This window comes from Cydia strobilella, chromosome 25 (genome assembly GCF_947568885.1).
Source record: "Cydia strobilella chromosome 25, ilCydStro3.1, whole genome shotgun sequence".
Taxonomy (NCBI): Eukaryota; Metazoa; Arthropoda; class Insecta; order Lepidoptera; family Tortricidae; genus Cydia; species Cydia strobilella.
In genome coordinates, this window is record NC_086065.1 from 2,156,364 (window position 1) to 2,168,545 (window position 12,182).

The window sequence follows — 12,182 nt, forward strand, 5'->3', positions numbered from 1 at the left end:
TTCCTTCGTAACTGTCACATTTTTGACGTAAATGCTTAAACATGGAAACAATTTAGTATGGATTTTTTTTAGTTCCATTTAATTTAATTTATACTATTTTATGTCAAACTAAATTTGCGAAGTCGGGAAAGAAAAGTTATTTGCGAAGTAGCAACAATGTGTTGGTTGGCGAAAAATTTGTAGCAGCTGTCAAATATCTAATATATATGTTCCATAGCTGCTATAGTATTTTTCACATATCTAGATGATGATGACAGCTGCCATATTCGTAAAATTTATAACCTTAAAAATAAAACTATGAAAACGGATTATATCGCGTATATTGAATTTATAATACAGTCCCGTCAGTCACCCGTTGACCACGAACGCTGTAAAGAGTTCGAAACGTCGGGATGTATTATAAATTCAATATACGCGATATAATCCGTTTTCATAGTTTTATTTCATGAGTAACTATCGCGGTAACCGAAGACAATATTATAACCTTAAAACCCACATTATTGAAAAAATATGTAGCAATATGACAGCTGCCACCGTACCCAAGCTATGTAAAAATACTATAAATAGGCATCAATGTATAAATAGTTCTAGCATATCCACACCACAATGACTATTTAGAGTATTTAGTATTTACCTTGATACATTATTTCTTCTGCCGTAGTCTGCAGTCTGCAACCGTCATGCATCAGCAATTTTATAAGTACAATTGAGGGCATTGGCGGTGAACCACCTTAAGGGCAAGCATCGAGCAAAAATCTTTGCAGAGTTCTCTAAGGTATAATTTAAAACATTTCATTATATCCTTGTTTTGTTATAAAGCAAGATTTTATAAAAAAAAAATCAAAGACCTATATAACAAATCTTTAAAAAAATAAGTTTTTTGCACCATAACCATTCGACGGACTGATTAACGCTTCACAATAGGAAACTATAAAAATTCCCATTCCATACTAAAATTTGCAAGGTGATTAAGGGCGATTTAGTGCACCAGGAGCCAAGAGCCACGTATGAAGTTTCTCAAGCTGATCGAACCCGCGTTTGCTCAGTGGTCACTTAGTCAACCACTAAGTATGTGTGCTCGAACAAACAAACTACTAGGTCGGCGTTCTGTGCGATTGCTGATTACTTACCTAACGTACCTACCTCCCTTTTCATTCGTTTTATTTTCTGTATAAAATGGGTTCCTCGCTGACACAAGTAGAAAGAAACTGGCCAAGCAAGCAAGTGGAAAGAAGCTGTCATTTATTATTAATTGTTGTAGCCACAATATACAGGGTGGCTTCCCGTTGCCAGGGAGGTTTTGGGATTATACTGAGCAACTTTTACTATGGGACCAATCACAAAATCGCGAAAAAAAATTATCCTCCCATAAAAAATGGACTAGCCAAAATGTATGAAACAGCCAATTTTTTTTTTGCGATTTCTGGGTTGCTCCCATAGTAAAAGTTGCTCAGTATAATCCCAAAACCTCCTTGGCAACGGGAATGCACAATTTTTTTTAGCCACCGTGTATATGTAAGTACATTGTGATCGTGTCAACTATCGTTATTTTGTAAATACATATTCCCGAATATATATTATGTATTATTTTATTTTGTAATAAATCTTAGTCTTAGCAAAGTCAAATTAAACAGGACTTGTTCTGAAAACTACCTATCTCCTATAATATTTCAAAGATTTCGTTTTACCACCTTATAGCAATGCCAAATTATTACAGCTTTATAGCATTATTACCTACTGAGCTAAGACACGTGCAAACGGACAGATAGAAAGGTAATAAAGGAAGTTATGTTAAAAGTAATAGTACTTAGGTATACCTATACGCCCCTTATTCATAAACCTTAGCAAACCTTTGTTAAATTTGTCCCTTTCTAACTAAATCAAATGTCATAATGACGGATAAGGACAAAAGATTATCAAGGGCTTGTTAGACTTGTAAGGCGGTTATGAATAACACCACTAAAGTGTAGATAATAGGAGTTGGATTATCTTTCTTTCAATTAAAAAAACAGTAGATTTCAACATATTAACTATATTTCAGTTAATTATAATTTTCTTTACAATGTTACCGTAATTATTATAATAGTTGGTAGGAATGTTTTATTACATCACTTCACATCACTTTATTATTAATAGTATACATAATAATCTTAAATACCACCATTACTTGGAACTTCACTTATTTCGTATTTATTTTATACAAGTAAATCAGTTATAAATATTGGTTTTATTCAATTGTTACGATATATTTACAACTTATACATATTATAAATAATTGTAAGTAAGTATAATTAAGGAACCGTTTGAAATACTCAAATTACTCAATCAATAATTTGTAGCTTTCTATCAAAAAAGGGTCCTTATGCTGCATGTGCAGGTGGAGCATGTTGATGGAGCATGACGCATGTAAAGCTACATTTAAAGTTACAATTATATTTTATACAAAAAAGTGATTTTGATAATGTGAGGCCAACTTTGTAGAATTTCACTGTTGTGTGCCTTCGCACTAATTCATTATATGTGCCATTTCCAACCAAAAGGGTACTTATTGTCGCTTGTCAGTAAGGCGCTATTTCCATATAGCTTCAATTAGAAATCAACCTTATCAACAAGCGACAATGTGGTACCTTTTGGTTGAAAACGCATATGCATCTATGAATTACCAAACAAGTTTTTTTTTGTTTCGTAACATAAGGTGATGAATAAATATAAAAATACCTTACCGAACCGATACCTTATATTACATTAATTGTTAACATTCACACTTAGCTATTCTACAAAATAATACTGATCCAAGATGTCTTCTTAACTAAATACTTTTCATTGACTAGGACTTAGAAAACAACTCAATAAATAACAATATACAAAATAAATGCATTAACAGTATCCTCTACATATAAACTGTATGAATAATGAACAAATTTACAACCATGTTAGATTCGCATTTTTCCAATTTAAGAAAAAAAAACAGAAAGTAATTGAATCGCATTTTTGGCTTCCACTGTATAATACTAAAAACACTGAAATGTTGCAGAAACTGTCAAAACACAAATAACGCAAATATTTATTTATCATAGTCAAAATTATAAGTCATTTATATTATGCTTTATTTTACTGTTAGTCTTAAACAATATTTGGTTTAAAAATCAGTTCCTTCTCAATGTTTTATTTTTTAATCCCTTATGTGAATGTATCTAACATATATTTAGATTAACGTAATATTACATTTCATACTTATTTACAATCATAAGATTTATTTTACATTCACTGGACTTCAACATTAAGTTATATTACATTAGGTCAACTTTCAGGACAAGCCTTTTTTTTATTAACACATGGTCACCCTAATATTGCGTCAATTGTTCAGCCATTAATACACTAGATGAAAAATACAACTTTAGGAACAAATCAAATTATTTCATTAAATATTTTGATTTGCGTTCTATCTATTTCAGTTTATTACAAATACTGTTACAATTAAATGCCAATTTAGCTTCTTTATGGTGTACCTTATAAAATAACTCATTCAAAATAAAAACCAAACAAAAAATATCTCTTTACGTACATCAAAAAAAAAAAATACCATCAACAATAAAAACGAAAAAACAAACAAAAAAGCCCTTAATTTCATACCACATACGGCCTAAACATATCAGCGGACCGCCCGCCATCTTGGTTCATTACCACCAATCCCCGTCTGTTGTCTAAATTTGAATTAAAGTTCGCCGCCGCTATTGCCCTCTCTCTTTCTAGCGCGATAATTCTGTCCCTGTCCAACATGCCGGGAGGTTTGACAACTGTCATGTCTGCCAGCTGAGGTTTTTCCTGCTCTGTGGTAGGTTCTTTATTGGGTGCTTTTTTGTCGTCGCTCGTGTGGTCTTTTTTCGTGTCGTGTTGCGCCTTTTTGGAGCGTTTCCACTTCATACGCCGGTTTTGGAACCAGATTTTTACCTGTTGGACAAATAAATAAGGATTATATTAATTATGACCGGCGGTGAACAATTTAAGATTTTATTTAAGTAATAATTAACATTTCATACAAATCATACAGTATATAAAAGTAAATATTAACGCATGTATGTACTAATATATACCAATTTTTTTTTCTCTGTATTATTCTGTGTAATTCGAAATACATTTTAACCTTTAATATGTTCTCACTACTGAGGTGAAAAATTATGTGTGCAACACGAGAGCAGTTATTTTATATCTCGTATTTTTGAGTCCCTCGCTACGCTCAAGATTCTAACTTAATAATCTAATTATATAATTTTTCCCTTTCTCGGGACTCAAAATAAACACTCGCAAGAAAAACCAACTTTCATCTCTTGTTGCACAAATAACTATTGTTATATAAGGGGGCAAAGTTGTTGTTTAACCTCTCATGCTGATATTGATACCCGAGCAAGCGAAAGATTCCAAATGGAATCTTGAGCGTTGCGAGGGTTTCGAGGCACGAGGGTTAAACAAAGTTTGCCACCGAGTGAAACACAATAATTTTCACCACACCAACACAAGGAAAATACCTATAAAATACCAAACAAAATCAATTCAAAATGAATGTTATTAAATATTTATCATTCAAAATCATCATTTAAAAGTCATATACCAGCAAACATAAGAAAACAACTCAAAATTTGCATTTGATTACTTTGCCCCACATGTGGATAAAATGCTACTTTACTTTCTCATCAGTTTTTGAACAATCAAGAGAACTTTTACTAGCTGGTGTGGTGAAAAATACCTAACACCTTTGAGTGAAAGCAAAATAAAAGTGCCACATTTATTATTAATAGTAGAGACCCTCTCAGATTATCTCTCAAACCGACGGCAAGCGTGTTTACTACCTTAATGCCACCCCCCATTTGTAAATCGAGAGGATGAAACTAAGGGGTTTTTATAGTCGTAACTTAGTAATCCTAATAGTTTTGCCATAAAACATTAAACTTATAGCGAGTTATATCTATCTTTGTTATAGTCAAAATGTCCTTGAAAAATCTTAGGTTTGAAACCATTTTTTTTCACGTTTAATACGACTTCCCGTTTAAAACGCTTTTTTTGTTAGGTCCCTTTAGAATCGTCATATCGTCGCCTAGTTCCCATAGTACATTGGTACAAGCTTTGCTTAGTTTGGGGCTAGGTAGATCTGTGTGCTATTGTCCCCAAATATTTATTTATTTATTTTATCTGAATCGAGTACGCTCCATGATTGTTGAGCCATCGACTTAGCTTCAGCATTCTGTGATCCTGTTACTGATCGTGAGATCGTGACGGATTACAAAGATGTTTCATACCAAAAGATGCTTTGTGCAATACCTTTTAGTTTTTAGTCATTGACGTGGAAGACAATATAGCAATACGCGGGCGTCGAGTCCTGCCGCGGATAGCGTGCGGCCTGAGTGATAGAGTGAGAGCCAGATATACCTGTGTCTCAGTCAGCATGAGGCTGGTGGCAATCTCGAATCGCTTGGGCCGCGACAGGTACTTGTTCATGCGGAACTGTTTCTCTTGGTGATAGAGTGAGAGGCAGATATACCTGTGTCTCAATCAGCATGAGGCTGGTGGCGACCTCGAATCGCTTGGGCCGCGACAGGTACTTTGTTCATGCGGAACTGTTTCTCTTGGTGATAGAGTGAAAGGCAGATATACCTGTGTCTCAGTCAGCATGAGGCTGGTGGCAATCTCGAACCGCTAGGGCCGCGACAGGTACTTTGTTCATGCGGAACTGTTTCTCTTGGTGATAGAGTAAGAGGCAGATATACCTGTGTCTCGGTCAGCATGAGGCTGGTGGCGACCTCGAATCGCTTGGGCCGCGACAGGTACTTGTTCATGCGGAACTGTTTCTCTTGGTGATACAGTGAGAGGCAGATATACCTGTGTCTCAGTCAGCATGAGGCTGGTGGCGACCTCGAATCGCTTGGGCCGCGACAGGTACTTGTTCATGCGGAACTGTTTCTCTTGGTGATAGAGTGAGAGGCAAGTATACCTGTGTCTCAGTCAGCATGAGGCTGGTGGCGACCTCGAATCGCTTGGGCCGCGACAGGTACTTGTTCATGCGGAACTGTTTCTCCAGTTCCAGCAGTTGTTGAGAGGTGAAGGCGGTGCGCGGGCGTCGAGTCTTACCGAGCAGTGCGTGGGGCGCGCCTGAAACAAAGTGGCTGGTGAAATTCTAAATTCAAATATTATTACACTTTTTATGAATTAAATTATCATTTATTTGCTACACGCTTTCGTAATCATATTTTTACTTATAGTTTGTCAAAGGACTGTCTCATTTCAAACATAGACAGAGAGAATCATACTATCTTCGTCTTACACTAGTACTAGCACCCAAAAGAAAGGGACGAGTATAATTTTCCTGATTGTTACTGACTGACAAATTGGTTTGACCAACTATAAATAGTTTGAACACGCGTATTATTAAAAAAAATTGCATCACTGTTGTCATTTTTCCTTTTCTAATTCTGGATGAGTAGATTTAAACCTTGTTGAAATTAAACGAGGCAAGGCAAGTATTGAATCTTCAGAATATTAAGCAAGTCGGTAATAACCAGTTATAAATCAAACATTCGGGCCAACGATTAAGGCGCATTACAAACACAAAATAAAACTAAACGAATTTAAAGCGGCCATTAAGGCTACGCTGAGAAATGTCACGTTCGGTCAACATTACAATCATGCGTTATTGATTTTTGATTCTGGCACTTGAGCACGATCGCCTGTGCCTTTAATTTGTTTTTAAATTTCTCAGATGCCTTCGAATTTCGAAAAAAATTACCAGGTTTATTATTGATTTGACGTTCGCAGTATCCAATATGAAAGTCATAGATATAGTATATGTACAAGTAGTTATAGTCGCGCCACCGAGCGACCGTCGACCGGGGGTAAGTGAAATAATATTCATATAAAATTTGGGCAGCATAGGATTTTTTCTCTTTCACTCATACATTCGGTATTTCGCCATCGCCTCCTACCTATGATGCCACCCGGTCGGTGATAAGGACAAAGCATGGCACTATTTTCTCTTTCCTCTTACAGGAATCGCAATAAGACTATCTTTCTCTATCAAAGAGTGTCAGGCCCTTCATGAAAGTTAATAAACGTAGTGGCAAAGATGTAGTGGTTATATTCTCTTTGCTGAAGACTAGATTGGGAAATTTAAGAACAAAACACTATCTACATCCTGCCTACATCATGCCTGTCCAGTTTGGTCAAATAAATATAAAATCAGGTTGAGATTATTATTTCGAATGTGATCCAGGTGTGTGGTTTTGCCTTCAAGGAGTTGCTTTTTTTGTAGTTTTAACGCGTTTAACAAGCAAACAAATTAAACTATAGCCCTACTACGGATATTTTTTCATAAGTATAATTTGCTTTTTGTAGGTACTCTAAAGATGAATCAAAAAATAAGTTACATATATAACATTGTCACTAACATAGGTTAAGCATAATAATAAAGATAGATAATAACGGAGTTATATCTTTGATAAAAAATGAAAATTTTCTGAAATAAAATTAATATTTGATTTTAAATAATATTATATTATAAACCCTCAAGAATACTCGATTGAAACTTAATCCATAAACTATTAGGTACATTAACCAAATCACATCAGCAAAACAGTATAAACACCGTATAAATTTCACCATTCAATCAACATCACCCCTAAAAAAGACCCAAACGTCACCGCTCCCGCCAAAACTGACAGATGGGTTCGGGAACTTATCACAAAAATAAACATGCACAAATGTCGCTGTTAGCTAATTGATAATTATCATTTTTATAGGCTTAGCGGCGCTTTGATAAATATGTATTAGCTTAATTGCGTTGCGTAGTGTTAATTTGTATTGTTATCTGTATCTTGTTAGTTTAAGCTTGTATGATTGCGATGGAAATTATAGAAATTGGTTTTTGTTTACGATGTTTGATTTTTGTTATTATTTTACTAGTTTCTGCTCGTGACTTTGCACGAGTAGAAGTCATTAGCCTCTCATGATAAGATTGATAAGGATCCTGACCGAATTTTTATTCATCTTTTTGCATTCTTACCGATTTTTTCTGCTCTATACAGCACAGCCGGTATTTGGACCCACGATTTTTGACCACCACACACATATGAAAAGAAAAACAAAAAAAAACCAGCCAAGTGCGAGTCGGACTCGCGCACCGAGGTTTCCGTACTTTTTAGTATTTGTTGTTATAGCGGCACCAGAAATACATCATCTGTGAAAATTTCAATTGTCTATACCCATCACGGTTCATGAGATACAGCCTGGTGACAGACAGACGGACAGCGGAGTCTTAGTAATAGGGTCCCGTTTTTACCCTTTGGGTACGGAACCCTAAAAACAGCTTGGGTAGTTTAGTGTTGTATACTTATACCCGTAGGGAAATGATGTGAAATGACGAATCGCATTTTATTACATTGAGGAATGGAAAGTCGCGATGAAAGGATTATTATTATATTTTATTAAGGTGATAGGTGTGGTATTAGGAAAACTTTCTGAGTTTATGTATAGTAGATTGTTAACCAAGGGATGGAAGGCACTCACCAATGCCGAGGTATTTTGGCGCTCGAACGCAGTGAGAGTGCCAATAGTCCGAGGCTGAAATGGTGATTTTCACCCGAGTTAAACACTCTACTTTTCATTTCGAATACGAGGAAAGTAAAATGTATGTTTTTTTTTAAAACATGACTAAGTAAGTATACATTTTTATAGTATATCTTGAGGGTACTTTCAATTAACAATTCAGGCAAAAGTATCGTTATTTATGGAATGGAGAGTCAAATATCAGAATGGAAATTGTATAACAAATCCATTTAAACTGAAATTTAAATTGCGTATCGTAAAAAAAAAATCGTACTTCGAACGTAAAATGCTCTAGTGCAGACACGTATCATTTTCTGCACACCTTTTAGAACAACAATGACCCTCTTTCAGAGCATGAGAAATGAAAAAGATTTTTTTATTCGAAACGATCTTGTTTTCAAAAGTATTCCAATCCAAAAAATTTCTGCATTCACCTAATTTTTTAAAAGAATAAAGTCTATATCGATACTCTTCTGCCCCCGGCCGGACCGGAACCCACGTCCCTGTCATCGCTAATTGGGCCCGCCCATAAATTCGGCCATAAACAAAACCTGAACGCTTGTCTAAGACACGTAAATCTTTTCCAATATGGCGCCGGTTCGCGTGGGGAGATGCTCTGCTTACAATGAGGGCTATCGTTTTTTTGCTCACCAGTTGGCGCCTCTGTTGATGGTGGTCCAAAAGACTAAAGAACAGCTGTCAGTCATTGAAGTGACAAGTGACATTTGACATTTCGAACTATGGAAAAGACCACCATCTACACTAGCGCCCCTAGCGGCGAATTCATACGCGTTAGCCCTCATTGAAGGCATGTTTACAAAAACAACACAACTAAAATTTTTTGCCGATTTGAGTTTTTGGTATCATAGCATTCGTCTAAGCAGGATCTACCCGTAGAGCAAAAGATAGTGTCCAAAAATGACTCCAATTGTCCAAAATAAATAAATCCACTAGTTAAGTAAGATAAATCTGTACCTCTCTGATAGAATACAAAACATAATTTCTATAGAAACTTGTTTTATTTTCTTACAAAAAGAACATAACTAACAAAATTTTACAAAAACAGCATTTTAAGTGACGAACTTATTTTTCAATTTTTTTCCAAAAATACTGGTCTTTGAAATGTGTAATCGTATATTTCGGAACTATTGGCCACTTACTAAAATCACCTATACAATGTTTATGTCCAATAACTAATATATAAGAAGACATTTAGTTTTTTCGTTTCCTATAAATTCATGTCTAGTGTAGTTATGTTGTTTATGTAAACATGCCTTCAATTAAATAGGTCGATTGGGAGATCAGGAATTTGAGACAAACTATACCTTGGTAATTTTATAGCCTATATATCTTATAAAATTTTTACTCATTTTATTTGTTGCCAAATTCCATAAAAATATTACACTGAAATTCTAATATTAAACAAAGCAAAAGCAACTGTTCCATTTAGCAAAGATAGATATAACTATTAGTAATGATTCAAATTTCATTGGAAATAATTTTGTACTAGTATTAGGACATTTACCCCCAAGACCTACCTAGACCTTATGACCTTCAAACCTTCAAGAAAAGAGCGTATTCCCATCTTAAAGGCCGGCAACGCACTTACAACCCCTCTGGTGTTGCGGGTGTCCATGGGCGGCGGTAATCGCTTTCCATCAGGTGATCCGTCTGCTCGTTTGCCTCCTATTTCATAAAAAAAAAAAAAAAAGAGGATAGATATAATAAAAAAACCATAGTAGAGCAACTATAAAGTAGATTTTCTAGGCAGCGTATAAATAACAAGGGGGGACTTACGGAAGTCTGTTTGACCGTGTTTTGTTCAGGGTTCGATTCCAGCCACTTTGTATGTACAGCCATAGGGTGTATTTTTGCAGGTTCTTAACATACCTAATATTTGAGACATAGCAATAGCAGTAATGTTATAGATAAGAGGGGGCGTAGAGGAAATTAGGAAACCAAAGATGTGGCGCGGCGCGCGAAACCAAAGATGAGAAATATGGCTGTCGCGCGGATTTTTGCCTTCTATCTTCTATCTCAATAGAATTTCTGTAATGTACTGTTTAAAATTGTGCTTGTCAGATACCTCGTCTATATCACTAAAGCTTAAAGCTATTTTATATATAGGTGGCTATATAGGTGGGACTCCCCTCTGCTGCAGCAGTGGACAAAACTCCACACTGCAGTAAAATAGGTTAATTTATACTTAGGTATGTAGGTTAAGATTAGTTTTGTAATTCTTCTAACACTATTTTATAAGTTAATGTAATATGTAACTAACAACTATGGATTTATGTCCGAAATAAAATTCTTTTATTATTTATTATTATACTAAAATTATACCTAGGTAGGTACAGAAGGAATGCATAATTGTTTTCCATCGTATTGTCTTGGAAACGTTCGTATTTGTCATGCTACTTAACCTTAATACTTTTTGTATCGAGATTGACTAAAAAACTTTTATAAAAAAAAGATAAACCGACTTCAAAAAGGATGAAATAAAATATTATCCTTTTTAGGGTTCCGTGTTTAAGTATATGCGTTACCAACTGATATGTTTGAAGTCGGTGCCAAGCCAAATTTTAAACCAGGGATTTTGGTGCAATTCGATAATGATGCGGCTATATAAGTATGTACGTTGGATTACCTAATGCAGCGTACTACGTAGGCGAACAACACGCGAATGCGAAGCGGCGCGGCACGGTGCCTTAATTAATCCTTTGATACCTATATAGAAGTGTCCTACGTGGGCGATCTCGTTGCGAACGCGAACGCATTGGGCCGGCCGCGCCGTGCCGCGTCGCTTCGCTTTGCGTTCGCGAGTGTTCGCCTATGTAAGACGCAGCGTTACACGACGACAATAAACGAACTTTCTGTACACCTCAGAACAGAACACACGGTTGAACCTTCTTGGCGCAGTTCGTACCATGCTTGTCGGCACGTTAGTATAAATCTAATACGTTTTGTCGTCGTATTTTTTTAAAGAGCATTTCTTACTAATTCTTAAACAGTCATAGCACGCAAATGTGGGATTGGGACTGAGTTATTTTCTGTCGCTTATCCAGAGGACTACATTTCAAAATATAAAACAATTCAAGGAACCTTCATGCAAAATTTCAGCTAAAGCGGTTCAGTTGTTTAGCCATGAAAACGTAGCAAAGAGGCAGACATAATTGCTTTCACGTTTATAACATTTGTACAGTTGTAATGGGACTTATAGACATAAAGCTGATTATTTTTGACTGGTATTGTTACTACTTGGAGTACTTGGCTTGGCACCGACTTCAAACATATCAGTTGGTAACGCATATACTTAAACACGGAACCCTAAAAAGGATAATATTTTATTTCATCCTTTTTGAAGTCGGTTTATCTTTTTTTTTATAAAAGTTTTTATTTTTCCATTTTTAGTTTTAAGACATTGTTAAGAGCGTGACGCATGAATGAAAAACATAATCATGTTTATCTGTAAATTCGTAAACTTTATTAAATAATCAGAATTTTCCTCGAGTCCGTCTGGGAAATCATTCCTGTCAGTAAATCCATTCTCCGCCCCGCCACTGACCCAATCCCTCAAACCCCCCGATCAC

At 35.6% G+C, this 12,182-nt stretch overlaps 2 protein-coding genes across 2 annotated transcripts in view; one reads left to right on the plus strand and one right to left on the minus strand.

Moving 5' to 3' along the window:
• The window catches only part of LOC134752816 (probable chitinase 2), a 483,068-nt gene that overhangs the window by 329,543 nt on the left and 141,343 nt on the right, over positions 1 to 12,182 (plus strand). The gene's annotated exons all lie outside the window — the stretch shown is intronic.
• Positions 3,628 to 12,182, minus strand: part of LOC134752603 (homeobox protein Hox-A2) — a 29,370-nt gene continuing 20,815 nt past the window's right edge. Inside the window, exons 4-6 of the mRNA XM_063688273.1 lie at positions 5,987 to 6,144; positions 5,875 to 5,955; positions 3,628 to 3,951 (exon numbers count right to left, since the gene is read on the minus strand). Coding sequence (XP_063544343.1) covers positions 3,628 to 3,951; positions 5,875 to 5,955; positions 5,987 to 6,144 — 563 coding nt within the window. The remainder of the gene's footprint in view (positions 3,952 to 5,874; positions 5,956 to 5,986; positions 6,145 to 12,182) is intronic.